Below are 20,231 nucleotides of genomic sequence, written 5' to 3'. Positions count from 1 at the left end.
TTGACCCAGGAGTTTTTCTCCATCTTATTTTCTCCCCACCCCTTCCTGCTGAGGAGAGGAGTGACAGAGCAGCCTGGGGGGCACCCAGAGTCCAGCCAAGGTCAGCCCCCCACACTAACATACACAGGGAGTATCATCCGCCTAATTACACACTTTCTATTCTGGTGGTAAAAGAACCCAGCCAGCAACCTCTGTCCAGGTTTCTCTTGGGGCATCAGAAACATTACACTGCCGCTCATACAGTTACAGATGACAAAATGGCAGTATTCGCCTTTATTTATTATTACCTTACCTCAAAGCACAAATTATGACAGAAAAAAATGCATTTCAATCCATTTTTTACGGGGAAGATTGTTAAGATTACTAAGCTAATAACAAAATAGACAGAAATATTAATTCCACCTATGTTCCTGAGGTTGCTTTCCCCAGCTTTAAAATATATTTTTGGTCACACTTGGTCAAATGGAACTGAAGCCAACGCAGACGAACAGCCTAGACTACCAGAGAGATGTAGGTGCGTACCTCACTCTGCTCAATCGCATTTACAACACACTTTAAATCCAGGTTAGAACTCAGACTACTGTTTCTGTGCCTAAACATGAACCAATTCTGTTCCCACTCCCTTCTCCCATCTCCTTGCTCTCCATTGTGCATTCCTGTTGCTTATCTTGCTTCCATTCTTGGGCTCTCCAGACTCTTCTGCAAACTTTTGCAACTCATTAAACAGGCAGAAATTTAACACAGCAAAATGGTTGCTTTCCAGCTAGTCAGCTGACTTGGCCTGCAGAATGGTTCAACAAGTGTCAGACCCACATAAGCAAAACAGCAGGAAAACGGAGCCAAGGACATGAGAAGTGAGGAGAAAGTGGGGGTGAAAGTAGAGTAGGAAAGGATGCAGAGTGAAACCTGCCCATCTGAGCATCAGTGATGTGTTCTATTTGTGAAACTAAGGTCTCAACCCTTAACCTAAGCTGCCCAGGCCAGCCCTGAACACAGCTGGCCTCCTAGGATCAGCACAGCTGTAAGGAAGTTATCTCTTTCAGTGAACATCCATCAGTATCTCTTTAGACAAGAGCAAGAGGAGAGGCAGCTTATGCGACTAGGATATTCACATTGTGACGAAGTTTTCTAACAAACCACTTGAGGAATTTGCACAGGCCAGATGAGACTATATGTTTATGCAAAAGTTAGCCCTCGGGTCCTGATTAACCATGTAAACACCTACACCTGAATCCTACTCATAAGCCTCCAACGTCCACTGAAATTTCATGGAAGAAATCAGCAAAATCCCTACTTAAAGGATCTCACTCCTTGCACTTCTGCACTGAGTTTGGAACATGTTTATGGCAGGCTAAGAAGTTAGTTGGCAGTAACATCACAACTGCCTCTTCCAGCCATCTCCACCACTGGACTAAATTTCCACAGGCAACCAGAAGGACAGACAGGTAGTCAGAAGGCTCGTCTCTAGCAGACACACACTTTCTGTAGTGCACAAAGAACTACAGCTCACAGTGTGGACAGCTTCAGTACAGGCTACGGCTACAAAGCAGATGCATGAAGTACAGCATCTGGTGTAACCTGGGCTGAGCAAGGTTGGCTTAAAAACAAAGCAGATACATACACCCTGCATGGATCAAAGCAGACTTCTTCAGCGTAGCTGACAACAGCAGGCAGGCTAGCATTGAGAGAGGAGTTTGGACCCATTTTTCCTACACAAACCCATAAATACATTTTGTAGCTTTAAACCACATTTCACCTTAGCTAACCAAGAAAAAGGAGAACAAAAGCACACAAATAACTGCCTTTAAATGTCTACAAAGCAATATTCTGCAAGTAGCCTTGCCTGAGTCCCAAGAGGACATCCTATTTTCAATGTAAAATGCATCTTCCATTTGGCTCAGCTTAGTCATATGGATAAACTGATAAGCCCCTGTTTTGTTTACAAACAGGATTAAAAATCACATGAGGTAACCAAGCAAAGAGTAATTATAGTGTCAGAATTTTTTAACTAATCTATTTTTCTAGCTGCAAAAAGCATTTTGAAATCTTGTTTTACTAGGCACAGTTCAAACTGTTACTCAAATGCAATTACACTAATGTTAGACTGAGACAAAGGAAAATATTCTTGTGGCAAAACAATTGGGTACTTACAATTTTGAAAAGATTTGCAAAAGAAATGACTGATATCATATGCTTAAACTTCTACTTTTATTCTAAATTGTTGAAAATTAACTCGTGTACTTATTGCAGAATTTGCAGTTTTGCCAGATGGTTTCAGCTGTGCATTTTGGGGTACTCACTCAGATGTGAAAGACATGGGCTAGGTTCTTTGTCAGAAAAAAAATTAAGCCTGTCTCTTTCTATTTGTGAAGAGCTACACAAATGAGCTACATTTGTGCTCATTTGTGAGCTACAGCTGAGTCAGATCCCTGACTGTGAAGTGCTGACACTCCTGCCCACTGAAGACATCCAGAGAGCACTCACAAGCAAGAAGGAAGCTTCAGGAGTGCAGTTTTACAGGTTAGGCTGTGTCCCAGCAAAGGGTGACACAAGGTCAGAGTAGAAGAGGGGCATGCATTTGTTTTTCACATCTTGAGGAGGTGTTGAAGACCTGAGTTAGTGGATGGAAAGCAGCGCAGGCATATTCACTGGCCTCTTCTTGCTGTCTTGGAATGATTTGGAAGAAAGTGTAGCCAGTTAGTATAATGCACTTAGAGGCTCTGCTGTAGGGCAGAATTGGGTCTGAACCAAAAATGGAGAGAATTACCTCAGCCCCTGAAGCACAGAGGCATAATATCACTCTTCTCAGCATCCCCAGCTGCTGGTCTTCAGTGTTTCTTGTCAGTGTAACAGCCTTTCTGGATCTGTTTTTGAAGTATCCAAGTTCAGCTACCTACTATATAACTGAGGAGTTGTTAATTCTAGAAGGGGGCAAAGATCCTAATAATTAGGCATTGCAACATTCCCTTTCCTTTGGACTTTTGTTGAATAATGACAGTTCACCATGCAGAAGTGAAAGATAAAAAAAGCCATCCACAGTCACATAGCCACCCTGAGGCTGTCCTGCAGGCTGGGTGCTGGTGGTTGATGGTTGCTGGATGTTACAGAATCAGAGTGGTTTGACCACGTGTGAATAGTTCAGGCTGATGTAACAAGAATAGATTATGTGGCTGATCAAATCGGGTAGACATCAGATCTGAGAATCGATAGATACACCTTCAAATACTGGTGCTGAACTGTCTTGATGACACTTGTGTTTGTCTCCCTCACAGAAACAACTACTAGTGCAAATGAAAAGCCTAAATGCAATGTCTATAAAGTGTGATGAGGGTGGGATGGGGATTAATGAAAGCCTGGCTTTGAGCACAGCCTTCAGGGCAGTGTTTCTCAGCTTTCTGAGGGAGCACCCAGCCTTCCTGAAAAATCTCCCTGGCCTACCACATATCCTATGTGGTTACACTGCTGGGAGGGTGAAATACTACGTGGGCAAGAGACTTCGCTTTTTGGTTACACAGTGTGGTTTTGTCTCAAAAAACTTACAAATCTGCTGCTGTACTGAAGAACATTTTGTAGGGCCTCTGCTGATGCCTTACAGAGCACTGGTGGCCGAGGATCCTGGCCTGTTCAGTGCTGCACCGAAGCACGAGGTAAGGCATTTTTCCCCTTAGAATAAAAGTTTTCTTAGAATAAAAGTTCACAGTTATGAATTTCTGAGAGCATATTTTCTCAGTTCTCACACACCAGAAAATATCTGAAGTATAAATCTATTAACATGCTTCTAATATGTGAAAAGCTTCATTCTCCCTCAGAAAATACACATTTCATAAGAGCTATTGTGCTGCTTTCTGTTCTTGCTTCATGATGGTCTCCACATCACAACTGAAGGCTATATGTACTAGGATTTTGCTCATCCAGTTTAACTAGAAATAGAAATTCTGTTTCCACCTTTGATTTCCTTTAACTAAAATCTGAGATAAAGTCTTATTTCCCACCAAGACATTTTGAAATTTTTCTTGCATTTTATGTTTTCTCCACTTATTCATTGCCACTTTTCAAAAATTAAAAAATCCTCTGACAAAATAAGAAGAAAATATAAAGACGGTGGAACAAGTTCTGCCACATACTGCTTTGTGTTCATAGAAGACAATACAATGAAAAAGCAACAGAGAGCAGAGGTAGAAAATGGCTGAGTGTAGAGCTCCCTTAATTCCATGTGGCCATCCTTGCTTCCTTTAGAAAAACAGCTAAAGGTTTTGAGGGAAAAGGATGCTTCCCACCAAAATGGCAATTGTTTAACAGTGTACTTCAACAGCAATGTAGTGTTCATTCAGATGTAAAGTGACTTCTCTACCTATACAACGTGCAACAGCCCTCTGTGTATGACTAAGCCTTGGTCTATGTAGGGGAGAAGTCTCGGTGTCATTAGAGCATTTCCCTTGGTTTTGCATTAAAAATATCTTAATTTCAGTATTCTAACTTCCATAGTTAGCTACAGAAATCTGACTGCAAGCACCTAATCAAGAGACTTAGCTGAGAGAATGCACAGGGAATTTGATATATGGTGTTTATCTTAATCGATTAGAAACTAGAACTGTAGATCTCAGTTTAGTTGTTTTTTACCCTGTGTTTAGCTATTACAGGCTAATACATTATTATTCTCTCTCTTCCCATCCTTTTTAATATTTTCTCTCATATCTGTTTGCAGAATGTCTTCTACATATATTTTATATTTTAATCCATGTCTATCTGGGGGGAGGAGACACTACGATTTTGTCCACAGAGATCACGATTTTCCAATCTCCTTATCCATCACAATGATTTAAAAGTGAGCTTGTGAGACGTATGCAATATTTTCAGTATCTACAGGAAATAAGAAAACCAGCGAAATAAAAGCCATTATCTGGTGTTTTAATTAATTATTTAAAAAATAACTATTAAATAAACTTTGATGAGATAGCAAGTCATAGTAACGTCACATACAGGACTGTAATTATACAATCCTAGCAGGATTATTTTGTTCAAAAATAATTTCTGCTCTTGGTGAGTAAGGTTGAAAATTCAGACCCAGCAAAGGAATTACAAAAAACAGAAAGCAAAAATTCCAGTCAAATAAACACCTCCTTATAGCAGGCACTTAATCTGCTTTAAATATTTCTCTCCATATCAGAAACAAAAACCAAAATGGCAGCTTAAGTGATTTATAGTTTGTGTGTACTGTCATATGATTTTTCTAGTTCCACTTTAAAGAACCTTGCTTTTGAAATTTCCCCTAGAATTCATCATCAGTAATTTGCGTTTTAGGAACTGAAGACAAATAAGTGCCCTCCTTCCCCTTGAAAAGAAAAAAGAATACAGGTGAAGAACAAGAAGAAAAAAAAAGACGACATTATCTTTCTAAAAGCTGAAGTACCTTTTCAGGATGATGGCTTTAATTCCTGCATGCACTGCTTACTTCAACTGACTTTTGAAATTTAAATGCCTTTGTCCAAAGATTCACATTCCCTTTACAGAAGATTTACTCTTATACATAACACTCAATTTTGGTCAATTCATATTAGCATATTTGCAAAGTGCCTTAAAGTAGGAACATTCACAGAAGTCAAAAGAATTTCACTTACTGGAGTGCTTAAGTACGAACTGAGTTTATCTTTAAAAGCAGAATGAAGAAATAGATGTTTTAAGGGCATGTTCCTTCAAACACATACATGCACACACAGACAAACACACACGAATGAGAGTTTTCCCCAAAATTCTCTACATACAGACCTTCTCTCTGGTGTTTTATTTTTCTGTAGCACCATGAGAAAAAAAGTACTATCAGAAATACATCAATAGTTGCTTCATGGTGAAGGTATCTTAGAGACTTCTGCTTACAAATGAACAACGGCTGGTATCCATAAAACTGGCTCCACAGTCCTGGAGGCAGGAAAAAGGCCTTTTACAGGGATAACGAAAGAAATCATTCCTATGAAAACTGTGTTTTCCCAGAAAAAAAAAAATTAGACTGAAAATATATTTATTTTAGTTTTTAGCTGCCTGAGAGTGCTGGAGAGCATTTATATTTCTTCAGGCTTTTTGGAAGCTGAAGGATGTTGGGGGAACCTTTTTGGGGTGTGTGTTCCCAATCTTAAACTAGCTAATTGTAGCCTACTTGCGTGGTCTGTGTGAATAAAAAAGTGCCTGAAGCAATACACCCTTAAGGGCCATACCTGGGCACTTTAGTGACTTCTGTGAATTTTCAGCGGTCGGATGTGCTCAGGTAACACTGGTAAGCACCTACAGTGCAGATCTTGACCTTTAAAACCCACTTTTGTTTCAGCACACAGCATTCTGTGGTGGCAGTGGAATACTGAATGAGGGTAAGGAGTCACTCCCAGACATTTACCAGTGATCAGTAACATGTATAAACTAAATACCTCTCCAAAAAATTCAGAAGTAGAGATATGAAATTATGATATGTTCACAAAAGCACAGTTTCATATTCAGTAAATTTATGTAAAATTCAGTGCATATGGAATTCAGTATTTTTCTCTATTGTGATTAATTCATGGATAATGCAGCATTATAGAGAGTCTATGATGTCTAAGCATATTGAGTTCCCATCTTCTTCATGGGATTTCTCCTAAAGGCTGTATTTGCACCAAGTTCACTGCTTCCTGCATTATCAGCCCACTGCTTGAGAAATGGAGACAACGAGTATTTTTTTCTGTCTGGACAGATTTTCTTTGAGGGGGTGCTTTAATCATTCTAATGCTTCAATAGAACGAAAATACCTTGAGACTATCAAGTATTTGTGTAGAATCAGGTATACTCTATTCTTAGCAAGTAGTTTTGTTGAAGATCCTCATCTAGAGTCTCACAGTAGGCATTAGAGAGAGTCAGATATATCCAGAGAGTCATTTATCCATTCTTAAGACAGCCATCTAAAATAAGTGGGAGGAAACGGTCTCTGGAGGTGCTTCTTTATTCCCTTTGATTTGAAAGTCTCTAGAGCTAGCTTAGTCTAGGTAACTAACTTTTAGACAGATAAAAATCAGGTCAGATGATACCTGTCCTGGTTATCTCTCTTTGTCATTCTAGTTCTACTCTTCATGGCCAGGCAACAAATAAACCAGTCATCCAGCAGCCCCCAGCCTAAGGTCAGGACCCCCTTACAATTGCTTGTGCAAGCTCACAGGAAATTCAAATGGAGACACGGTGTTCTTATGCTAATCAGCAGAAGTTCTCAGTAAAAAATGCAGAGCTGATGTACAATTATTGGACGTAGTCCAAATGTTATATGTAGTGATGGGTTACATACCAAAACCCAGAAGTCATTTCTAGCTTCACTCTAAACAAAATACATGATTTTGGAAACACTGAGGACTAAGTAGCTCTTTCCCAGCACCGCAGTTGTAAACAACCATGAATGTAACTAATTCAAGAATAGCTGGAAATATGAGTTATGTCTCCACAGAACTGAGCACTACGGCAATCATGGGGTGCACATCCCTTGGGACATAGCACGGCAACCCAGATAAGGATGTCATGACACAGATTAGGTTCACTGTCATTGACCCCATCAGTTCAGAGGTGGACTGCAATGCAAGCTATGTTTAAAACCATGGTTTTTTCTCAGTTCTGTCTCCTGAGATCTGCTTCTCCACTGCAGGCTTATCAGGAGACACAAGGGAGCTTAAAATTTTACCCCTCACTAGTATTGGTTGGGACAGCAGCCATGCAGAGCTGTGATTGTTGGATAGTGATGCAGCTTCCAAACAAATAGAGGCTAATGGAGAGAATTTCTAACAAGAACAATACCGAATTTTCTGCTCAGGGTTGTGCCCTGGTTTGGGTACACACTCCAAAAGCTTCACTGCAAAGTTCAGCCTTTGAAGAGACCAGCAAAACCAAGTCTGGAAACCTCGCAAGACAGGCTCTTTCACAACATTTTCCCTCCTTTCAGCTGCTCATAGAAATCACAACATCTGTACAAAGCAAAAAAAAAAAAACTTCTCAAGATATTTTGGGAACCTACTTTCTCAGAAGATAGAGAGGAAGGATGCAAAATAAAGAAAGATGTAATAATGTAACTGATCCTCCTTTAATCAAAAATTTATGTATTCTAGCAGTGGTTATACTAGACTGAGGTAAGTCATGGGAAGTCACAAGGTCTCATTGTACGGGCCAGTGAAGAGACTAATAGGTAAGCACTTCATCTTCTCCAGCCAGGTAGGGAAGCACCCATCTGCATTTAACACAGAAAGTGGGGTGATGTTTGTCCCTGTACATGCAGAAACACCGAGAGACACAAGACTTTCTGCCCATTTTGAGCCTGAATTCAAATTTAGTTTTACCATCCAGTAAAATATCCTTTCCTCTCACCACGGAGTGCATGTCAGCTACAGACTAGATGAAGACTTGGATCTGTCTTCCATCCTCAACTCTGCCATCGACTCTGTGCATCCCCCTTAACTCATCATCATGTCAGTTTTTTCCCCCTGTAACACAACAACAATATATAGTCATCTATATCAAGCATTCAGATCCATACATTGGAGGTAATATTGTCTATGTGCCAAACGCTAATTGTTGTCTATTTTCACAACTACTTATTTATTTAAACTAGTGAGACTGTCGTAACAGCTTCTTTCCCAAGAAAGTCGTTTAGCACATTGATTTCCACTTGTATGGATTTGGGGGGTTTGCTTTTGTTACAGCAAAACAAGTTCATGTCTTCCAGCCTTGTGGTAAACTTTATGAAGACATAAAATTTTTTATTCTTCATAAAATTTGCCACAAGGCTGGAGGACATTCTGTTACACAAACTTCTATTTTTAAATGTCAGAAAACATAAATGTTCCAATTGTCAAAACAGCTTTTCAGAATAAATTACCTATATAAAGAAAAAAGTTGAAAATCTAATTATACACTTATGGGCAGTACCTCCTTTTTAAAGTGCAAAGGGATTTGTTGTGTGCTCAGGTCAGCACCTTTCCACTAACAAGGCATATTGTCTCATGAACATACTTTAAGAAAAGTTAAAGGAACAAATATACTGTAGGTTGACTGACAGTTCAAAGGCTTCAAAGTCTCTCTGGAGTCTTTTCCTCTAAGAAAATGACATTAACTATGATTCATCAATCAGTGGTTTATGTAACCTGATAGCATTTCACTTTCACTATCCATCAAGTCCCCTAGTTTTTTGCTATGTGATAATATGCGTTCTGTGCAGAGATGACATCAGGCTGGATACTGGTTACTAGAAAATGCTTAAACATCTCCCCAGCTGGAAATGTGTAGAAATCCTGTAAATCAAGGGGGAAAAAAAAAAAGACCACCATCAATCTAGACAATGATTTATGCAATAGAAAAGACTCTGAACCCAAAAGCAGAGCTTAAGATACCCATTGTAAATAAACACTTAGTACACACTCAGCACCCACGGATTTTAAAGACACTTGTCCTGAAGTATGTGCTTCTCTGCTGCTCTGCACAAGGTTCTTTTCTGAATCAAATGCTATGATAAGATGACTTTTCAGCTTTGTCCCATTGAAACTGTAGTATTCATTGGCAGAATATGTGTTAATACGAAATTATTTTAATATGTTAATGACTGAAATTTTCCAGAGCCTCAGATGTTTTTGTCTTGTAGTAATACAGTACCTTCAATTTTCCACTGGGTATTTGGTTCAATAACAGTTTGTTGCAAAAAACATCACCTTTTGAATCACCCATATCACTTATAGCTCCTAACGTATTTGTGAAAGCTCACATTTAAATACTGACTTTTCCATACCATTCATGTTTTCTGTTATCAGGGACCATCTCAGCCAAAAATGGAATGGTTGCTAAACAGATGAAAACAGCAGTATTTCATGTAAAAGACACTACCATAACAGAGCAAAAATCCACTAAAATTATCCAGATACATATGCTGAAGTCCTAATGAATTTTTAATTACGTCTTACAGTGGAGAGGCAATTTCATGTACTGATGCACATTTATTGTGCTTATCAAAATCTTTTCTCATCTCCAAGTAGAACGAATAGGTCAGGTCTTGCACTCACACATATAATAATCCAAGCATACAGTAAATGCAGCCCTACTGCACTTCTCTGATAAAGAGCTGTCTTATTTTGCAGCCACATGTGCCAACATACCATAAATAAGTTAATTTATGTTTCATGGTATTGTCAACATAAATTCTCCTACGTAAGCTAGTACACTGCATTTGCCCTTGGTGAAAAGTTATTACTAACATGACTGATTTCAGTTCAGCACAAATCCCCTTTTTAAACAGCAGAGAAAATGCCACTATTAATAGCAGAGCTGTCAAGACAGCATCACCTAAAAGGCTCAGAGTGTTTCAAGACAAAGCCAGATTGTCATTCTCTTGCTGCAGTTTGCAGAGGGAAAAAAAAGTCTAGTTATTGAAAGGGAGATAGTTTAAAAAAAAAAACTTAGCTAAAACTTATGCACTGAATCAGGTAGAAAGGGCTGACATGATTCTGTCTAGATTTATTTTGAAAGCCAGCAGTTTCTGTTACTGGTGAATGGTTCTATTTGCTCTGTACTTACTAGCGATTCACCTCCACTGAAATAAGTCTGTGGAGCATAGAGCGTGGTTCCTGGTCTCACTGTACCTTTTACATACATCTGTACTCATTTATAAGATGCTGGGGTGGGGAAGAGGGGGTGGAGGGTTCCCACAGTCACACTTAGTAAATCAGAAAGAGCACGTCTACACGTACCTAATTCCTTAATCTCTTTTTTCCCCTTACAGGAGCATTCAGGGAGACCTCATTCTGCACATTCAGTAGCAATATAATCACTCTGGACTCCTGTGTAAGGAGACACCTGTGCAGTGAGCCAGGATGTGAATTTATGATGCACTGACTCTGTAAGGAGGTACTCCAAGTAAGCACCAAGCCCTCCCTTTCAACAGAATTATTCTTCTGCTTTGGAGTACATGAGTCCACATGTTATAGGACTCCATATACTATTGTAGTAGTGGTACGTATACATCACAGCAATATATTTGAAAGCTGAATACCTTTTTATAGATTAATTCTTATAGACAGTGACTTTAGATAATTATCATAGCAGGAAGCAATGGATGGCTTAGGTTACCAGAAAGGAAGAATGGTAGTACTATGTCATATTACTTACTTACCATTAGCACTGTCTACAGCCCTTGTAAGTCACATTGATAACCAAAGGAGGGTTCTGATTTCAGTTGCAGAAGCAGACAGATTTCTGGAAGCAGGTTGCAGAAGAGATAGAGGAACAGAAAATTAAGAATTTAAATCTTCTGTTGTAGTCAAAAGTAAATTGTTGCATGCAAGCCAGCAAAAGCCATGCGTTAAAACTCTATAAACTGTAAGTAGTGATGACATTAGGAACTAGAACTCATCAATTACTGCGCTATCAATTCTGACTTTTCTGATTTAAACACGGGATTTATTCCTCTAGCTTGGGAGATTCACAGCTATAGGAACTGATTCAGCACAAACTCTGCTAAGCTCATTCTCAGAGCAATCATAAGCAACAGCCTGTTGAGGCTACATCATTGTTCTGTCAATGGAGTGAGCTGAGTAGCATAACACATCATAAAAGCCAGATTTAAGATATTATTATATATCCAAATGACTTTTTTCCATTTGCTAGTCAAATCCATGGATGCCCATTCTTCATTTCTGAATCACCTGTTTTTTCTTCTGGGGGAGAAATTATTAACTTTGCTCCTACTACCTCTTCTGCTGCTGCTTCTACATTTCTTCCACAAGTTTAACATCAGTTTTGGGACCAACAAAATCCCAACGAGATCAACAAGACAAGCTCTTTGAGTTTTCGTCAGTGCTGTAATGGCCCACACCAAACAGAGTAACAAAGAAAGTTGCATTAGCAAAGCCACATTTGATAAAACAATATTTGAATAAAGCAGATACACATAGCTTGAATGCCAGCAGTACAACTCCACACACTGGAAAGTATTCACCAACATAGTACTAAGCAAGAAATACTAGGAAGAGAGTATTATAGCCAAAATTTTCAGACTTTAGCATCCAAATGTAAAAAATGTAGAGAATAATCAAGGTTCCTAATCATAGCTGTCTAGTGTAATTTTAAACTCCCTCTTACGTTCTGCTTAGTCTGCAGTTGCTACGATGGTGTCCTACTAGCCAGGTTCATGAACATCAGTCCTCGATATCCTAGGACATCTAAAATGATAGCAGAAAACTAGATTTAGGCACCTGACTTACTCTTCTAATTTCAGATTTCGCCATTTAAACACAAGGCATTTAGACTTTTTCAGAGGTGCTGGCACTATCGATTAAACCTTTTTTCATACTTTTATTTCAAAGCTTTATTCAGACTTATTTAAAAGCAATCAAAGGCTAATATAATTGTTATAAAATGAAACAATTTTGTCAGATCACGTGAAACATTGTGCTCAACTCGTAACAGTTACAAGTAGTGACACATGCACCATTTGTTTCATTACTGGTAATATTCACACAGATGCATATTAATGCTGCTGCTGTTATGATTTCCAATTTATCCAAAAAATTGAAATAAGCTCATTTCACGTTAATGCCTAAAGATTTTCCTTTTGTGTTTTGATACAACAAGCAAACTAAACTGTGAGTTAGTCACACACTTTTAGTTCCTGGTAACTGAGCAACAATGTAATTTACTGGAGACATCTACCTTACACAGCAGAGCAGCATCTGGTAAAGTGCATGCAACAGGTAGCAGCTTTTTGTCACTCTCACAAATGGGAAAGAGACATCCACTACCAAAAGTCTTCATATGTGTTATTAATGTCAGTAAGCAAATGTGGAACTCAGAAACTGAAAAGCAGCTGTTAAAAGGGGAAACAGCTGTCCATCAGGTGTCATGAGTAGTGTAAGAAAAAGATAAATACGAGAAAGAGAGGGACACAATCTTAAATGTTAGGAACTGATCATAAAAGAGAGCTAAAGCACCCGGACGGAATTAATTTCATGTTCATTTAGACACCTGGAGTGTAACCATCTGTATCTGAGCAAGTCACCTGAGGCTGTTTTTATCACCAAAAAGGAGAAGCAGGCACAAACCATCTGAGCTATTTTAGACTTCTACATTAGAAACAGGCACTAGAATGGTCTCTCTATTCACCTCACATTCAGTCAGATAAATCTCACTCCCCAGTATATAAAAGCAGCAGACATGTGAGACAAGGTTGGTTCCCTGTTCCTCTGCTGCCAAGACATTACAACGCAGAGCATGTTCACCATCTTGCAACTCAAGACATATATATAGGTGGTTTCCAGAAGGAACTGGGGCATTGGCATACCATATCTTCTGGATTCTTTTTAAACCTCAGCTCTGGTGTCCCTAACCCTCATATAGGCACAACACTTCAGACAAATCTTTTCATACAGACTTAAACACCAGTAAAAATATGTAAAATCACCATATAACTACTCAGGATAGAATTGGTCATAGGTTTCTTTACTGAGAATACTTGATTTTTTTCCTTAGGTTAATAACATTTGTTACACAGAGTAATGAAGGGTTTTCTCCAAGATCAAGGTTAAGGAACTTTGTCAGTAGGAAAAATAACTAACCACTTCATTGAATGGTACTAACTGCACAGTACCTAGTGCCAGGTTCTTGAAATCTGAGTTATGAATAGTTCTGCTGTCAGAGAGATTCCACAATTTCATATTCCACTCTTGTTTGTGTGGGAAAACACTACTCTTGCTTAAGATAACTTGTAACAGAAGCCATAACATCATAATTTTGTTAACATTACAACTGACAAATAGCTGGATAGACTTCTTGCTGACTCTGCCAAAATGCTCTTTGGCCCAGGAGGCAGGCAATGGTCCTGGGGCATCAAGAGCCCAGTTTCATCTCTACAATGCATTCAAGAATCAGTTTTTCTCTTTTTCCCTCAAGGCATCAGAGGCTCCCCAAGGCCACTTGCAGGACAGCTGGAGTTAGGATTTGGGACCAATATTTCTTTAAAAAGCCTGCTTCACTTTTCTTATGTCAACTCATAGCTTGGTTCAAGCTTTATACAACAACCATTCACTTTGATGCCTTAAAAGGTAACAGATTTTCAATATTCAGTCCAATCTTTTAAAATCTGAGATGCAAACTGCATCTGATCTATCCATTGCTTTTCAGGAATAGAAACAACATGAGCTTGCCTTTTCAAAAGAGCCAAGCATATACACCACTACTGAGTGTCAGTGGGACCTGGATCTCTTCCCACTCTGGAAGAAGTGCACCAAGGCATTTTCAAGTTCAGTTCAAGCAGTGACTATTGGCTGGTGGCAATCACCAACCAGATTATTTGCCTAATTGTTTTTTTTAGCAAAACTCTTTCTCTGTAAAGTGGGTGCAATCATGCCTTCATTTGAAGAGTGAAATTGCTACAGTGAAAATAACACCAGAACGTTATTTGATTGTAGTCAAATGCTACAGTGAAAATAACCATAGAAGACTCTTTGGAAAGATAAACTTGTTTCAGATGTTGTACAGAGCATATTGTCATGGTGAAGATAAAATAACACTATACTTACTTCTCTTACATTGGGACTGTCCATCCAGGGGAGGATGACATGAACCTGGGGAAAAAATTATATATGATTGTATCATTAAAAACAGAGAGCAAAACACCCAGAAACAGCATCCCCTAAAATAAAATAAAATAAAAAAAAAAAACACCAAACATTTTGTCACTTGCTGGAATCTTATTTGCAGAGTAGCTGTTGTGTCAGGTTAAGAGGTTACTATCCCAGTTAAATATTCCTTCTGTATTCAACTCAAGTAGCACTGATGCCTGAAGAGAGCCAACACTGGAACTTTATCCACTTCAGTGAAAATCTGGTGTTACAGACTAAACCATCAAATAAGGAGGCTTCCAGTTAAGGCAGTGTACTTGCCATTAAAGCAGTTATGAATTAATTCATGTTTTGTTGAAATGTGGAAGATGCGTATGATAACTTCTTGTCATAGAAAACTTTGCCTGAGCTTTTATGCCAGCATCTTAACCTCCATAAATAATCGAAAGACCTGTTTTCCAAAGGTGTTTGGGCACCTAAAGGCAACTAATGAGACAGGGAAAAGGAAAAAAATAAAAGTAATTTTCCTAATTCACACTGAAATTGGGAAAAAATGGTTCTGATCTGTAGCCTTGGAAATCTGCAATCAGGTAATTTATTAACGCTGGATTTAGTCTATTAAAAGCTGTATATTTTTCCCTGAACCATACTCTGTGCACACTAGTGAAATGGATTTGTACAGACAGCCTTCATTCTGGCATTTCCTAGCTTTTTATCCTAGTCTTTGCTGTCTTAACAATATTAATTGACACAATTTTCATGCATGACATAAAGAACCTGCCAGTTAGTAAAACCTAGGATTTTATATTAACAGTGAGAGATTGTTCATTCATATTTGTACTTTACTGAAAAAGGCACATGACTTCTACCTTGTTATCCTGAATGATCACCCTGTCCATTTAAATGATTTTCACTCTTTTCTTATTCCTCATGCATCTTCTACCCCTTCAAATATTTTTTCCATTTTGATCATAATGTACTTCTACAACAAACCTCCACAACTTTAACTATCCTATCTTTATTAAGATACCTGTTTTCTTACATTTCAATTACTGGTGATCTGGTGTTTCATTTATTCTGGCTTTGTTTATAACTTTTGTTACCTTATTTAGCCCTTTAAAACACCACAGGGAATATTACCTCAGCATCTTATGAGAACTGTAAAATTGAGGCTACAGTTCCGATGTGCAATATGCTATTACAGTATCTTCACAAGGGCATCCTGCATATACCAGGTGAATATTTACTGATGTGCTAATGTACTAACGACCTATCTGCCTCTGCTCCTCTCTGGGGTACTTTCTATCTATAGGGATGGGAATTAATGACAGTCTCTCTGTGCTGCCTGATGTCAGAGCTGAGAAAGGTGTGAAGGGTATATAAGAGCGGTATTACCTGTCAGCAAGGAAGGGGGAGAAGGGACACTCCAGAGCTAGATGCAAGCGTGGAATTGTTGCATGCACCCTTCTTGCTAACCCAGGAGTGCTTCTTCAGTTAGCTCACTGACCACTGAAAGGTAAACAATTTCCTTTTTTTTCTTACTTAAGATGCAGTGCAACAGATGTGCTTTTAGGAAAACAAAAATGTTTCCTATTATTAATCAATAGCATTTTTCAGGAAAAGGCTAAGATAACTGCAAGGTAAATTACACCTGGACATGGCATTTTCCTGTCGGGAAATGCAAACGGCAGATAAGGGAAAGGATTGACACTACTAGATGGAAAGTGAACATTTAGTGTTGAGAGCTATCTGTCTGAAACTGCCTCTTGTGACTAAACTTATGGGGATCAACTTTTACTCTAGCCTGCAAAAAAGACCAGCTGCTGTTGATTTAGGACAGAACAGGCATCAGTAACAGGGTATGCTGAAGAGTGTTTGGGTGTGCTTTCAGTTTTGAATCATTATTCTTTTCAGAAAGTTTGGAAGCAAAAATGTGCAGCCTAAAGCTGTCAGTTCTCTTCATCGCACTTTCTGTCACTCTGAGCTGTTTGGAAGCTACACCTATTGAGAAGTGAGTAATAAATAATCACATTTATTTCTTTTTAGGGGAAAAAGTGTTCAGATTATTACATGAATTGTTTTTGCTATCATATCTCAAAAATTTGAGCAAAAATAGAGTTATTCAATTTCACAGGGTATGATTTTGTTGTTTTAAAGATTACTATCTGTGGCTGATGATCTATCTGATAGTACTTCCAAGAGACAAGGATGGATACCGCCAGCAATGTCACAGCATACACTCTCAGGACTTAGTGAGGAAATGCCAGAAGAACCAGCAGCAAAGACAAAAAGGTATTGCTTTTCATTGTTTCTTCTAGACATATCAGTTAGGATTAAATTATGAAGCAAACTTTGTGTTAGTGATATTCTGTTACTTGAGACTCTCTGTGTCTGTTGTTTATTCTCAAAGAGCTTAAAATACTCTTCTTCTTGTAAATAGAGCCATCCTGTAAGCATTCAGGGTAGAAAGTGAAATCCAGAGACAGAAGCTGCAGATCATTTAACCACTTTACAACTATAATGCTTTAATAAATGAAAAAGGTGACAAATATGACATTATCTTGAGAAGAAAAGTGTATTTTGAAAGGGCTTTCTTCTTTAATTTTGTCACATTTCCAAGCCTGAAGGGAAAAAAAAAGAAAATACACCCTTCTTAATAACACTAATGCTCTGCCAGAATGGAATTCTTTTATAACATAACTGTTTCCTGCAAGTAAGTAGTATTTCATTATACTGTTAAATGTCAATTTACTCATTGGAAGAAGGAAAAGAATCAACTGGTTCTGATAGATTTTAACTAGTCTGAAATGCATTCATGGTTCTAAATCCATAAATACAACTTTCAGGTATTTTTTTATGAATAAAATAGCATTTCAAAAAGTATTTGAAATTTGTACTAAAAGATAAATAAGCACTGAACTATTCTAATTGTTTGTCAAGCTTTTGCGTGAATTTCTTTCAATGACAATTCTGTTATGGATAGATTCAGTAAATACACGTCTGTATAGTTGCCTGTTCCTTTCTCTCTGAATTCATAAAAAAATATAATCATTATATGACAATTTGGTTAACTTCCGAAATACTTTGATAATGGAGACTAAGTTTCTACATTTTTGCCACTATTACTTTTTAAACAAGTAGAATAATAATCATAATACTCAAACAGAAGGCATCATCTTTATGAGTGTGGTATGTCTTATCTGCTTTTCTGGGGCCTTGGTTTACGATCTCTTACTGGGTGAACTGTCTCATTGAAGCACATACTCAGTTAAAGGCTACAGATCAGAGAGCTAACAGGTATAACAAGTTCAGTCAGGCTAGACATCAGCTAGAAATCTAGTAGCTTCCTGTAGGGACTGGAGTTTTATTTACCTTTAACAAAAAAGTGAATTCTGCCTCCACAAACAGATCAGGATTTCCATGAAAACCCATTGCTGTTTGAACCTCATATCTTAAGGGCTTGATTAAAACTCTTTTTAAATGAACAGAAATACCCATGGAAACCTAACAGAAGCTATATCAATACCTATCCAACCAGTTCCTTTCAATACAATAACATATTTAAAATACCAGTTGCTTAGAAATTGCTGCCTATTAGCTGATGAAGAACCAGTAAAATACAGATTTCTCTCACAATTACTATTACATTTGGATTCTTAGATTAATACATATAACACTAAAAGAACAGATGACATTTTAGATAACGGATTAAGTCAATCAATAGGAAAATGTACTCGTCGGTAATTGTTCAGAGTTTAAAACTGGAAAATCATCACTCTTCATAGTAAATTTTTGCTGCAAATTGTCGTCTATGTCTCGCCACATCAACAGGAAGAAACTCAAGAAAATTAACAATAACCCAATAAGCAATCTCAGCAAGCATTTCTGTCTGAAGGAACAACATAGTTGTCTAAGAAACAAGTTTGAAAACCCAAGCTCTCTCCAGCTAATCATTATATTTTTATTTAAAAAATTGAATAAACCTTATTCTTCATAAGTTCTACATGCAGTTCTTTATGGTCTGAATCAACAGACCATTTACAATACTCTTTTTAGATATGGATTACTCCATGGATACTCTTTAAAGGCTCATCCAACAAATTATTATCTCCTACCACAACAGCACTTTCACTTTCAAGTTGCTGTGGTTTCAACAAAGATGTGGCTGCTTTTTAGTAGTTCAGAAATCTCTGTTTAGACAGCACAAAATCTTAAGTGGTACTGAAGACAGCAGCAGTTGGCAACGCCTGCCACCTGTCATGACATGTGGCACAATTGGGAGAAAGAGTCTCTGGGCTCAATCCACTTAATGTGGACTGGAAGATTACTGTTCACTTCAGTGAGAGCAGGATATGATTCTGTGGAACAAGAGAACTAAAATGTTAGTGGTGACTGTCATTATGTTAGTAATCCTCGTGATATCAGCAAGAGCTCTAAATAGATTTAGAATTTCAGCTTAAAGGTAAACATTTAGTCATTGTTTTCACTTACTGTCTTAACTATACTATTATTACAGGTTTTCTAGATGTCATAAACTGCTATGCAGAATATCAATAAAAATGACATATGACTGTTAAGGTCTTTGCATTTAAATAACTCCAATCATTAAAACATAATAGCATACAGCGCAAGATTTTTTTTCAGGCACCAAGTAGGTGGTAGGAAGATTGTAATGTTCCTGTATTTGTGCACATATTAAAAGAACTCCCACATTAGCACAGCTCAAATGACTATTAGAAGTGGCACACTTGATTGCTCATCACTTGACTTCATCTTGGCTCTTTTTGTTTTACCTTAGTAGTCACCACCTGGAGAAACGAAAATGCAACACCGCTACGTGTGTGACACAACGCTTGGCTGACTTCTTAGTTCGTTCCAGCAACAACATTGGAGCAATTTATTCACCTACGAATGTGGGGTCCAATACGTATGGAAAGAGGGACACAGTTGGGCTTTTAAATAGAGAACCCCAAAATAATGCACAACTTTAGGGTGTTAAAATGACTAGCGATACAGTTTTCATTATGAACTCCGTTTTTATGTATCAATAACCTCTTGGTCATTTATTACTTGTACAGTCTTAACAGGGCCTTGTTTTCTGTGTGTGCTCGTGTATGTGGTTTATGTTCATTTCACTATGTATGTACAATGGCATGCATAGCCTATTGTTTCAACCCCATTAAGAACTCCAGAAATCTGCTTGTCAAATTCCTTTGTAAAAAAAATATATATCACAAAAATAAATGGAAAAGCAATTGCAACAGGGTTTATTATTATTATTATTAAAAGATGAAAAAGATAACCATGATGTGTATGTCTTTATAGTCACAGTTTGGTAAAAGAAGGAAATTATCTTAATTAAGATCAACAACAACCAGAGTGCTAACAGAAGTTAATAAAACTAAAGTAAAACAGAAGGATCTTTGGGTTTTGAAACATCTACAGTGTATGATTTTACACAACTGAAGGAAAAACTAGATGAGACAAGATGGCTGTGTTGTGCATATGATTATGCCAGTTAACTGACTGCTCCCTTTCCACCTTAACACGCATTAAGCAAGCAGAAGTGGCCTTGTGGCACAGATTTCCACACATACCATGGGATTTTAAGAATTTACAGTTCTTACTTTA

General features: G+C 37.9%; 2 protein-coding genes across 2 annotated transcripts in view; one reads left to right on the top strand and one right to left on the bottom strand.

Moving 5' to 3' along the window:
* LOC104338093 (solute carrier organic anion transporter family member 1A2) overlaps positions 1–12,193 on the bottom strand; it is a 34,497-nt gene extending 22,304 nt beyond the window's left edge. Inside the window, exons 1-2 of the mRNA XM_075413126.1 lie at positions 12,124–12,193; positions 11,156–11,238 (exon numbers count right to left, since the gene is read on the bottom strand). Of these exons, the coding sequence (XP_075269241.1) occupies positions 11,156–11,158 (3 nt within the window). The 5' untranslated portion in view covers positions 11,159–11,238; positions 12,124–12,193. The remainder of the gene's footprint in view (positions 1–11,155; positions 11,239–12,123) is intronic.
* A 4,338-nt stretch (positions 12,194–16,531) lies between these two features.
* Positions 16,532–19,591, top strand: IAPP (islet amyloid polypeptide). Its single transcript, XM_009944108.2, has 3 exons — positions 16,532–16,611; positions 16,758–16,892; positions 19,399–19,591. The coding sequence occupies exons 1-3, from the start codon at positions 16,532–16,534 to the stop codon at positions 19,589–19,591; spliced, it is 408 nt and encodes a 135-aa protein (XP_009942410.1).
* Positions 19,592–20,231: the final 640 nt, after the last annotated feature.

This window comes from Opisthocomus hoazin, chromosome 1, assembly GCF_030867145.1.
Source record: "Opisthocomus hoazin isolate bOpiHoa1 chromosome 1, bOpiHoa1.hap1, whole genome shotgun sequence".
Lineage (NCBI taxonomy): Eukaryota > Metazoa > Chordata > Aves > Opisthocomiformes > Opisthocomidae > Opisthocomus > Opisthocomus hoazin.
The sequence above is the reverse complement of the archived record's forward strand: the minus strand, read 5'-3'. Positions and strand labels throughout refer to the sequence as shown.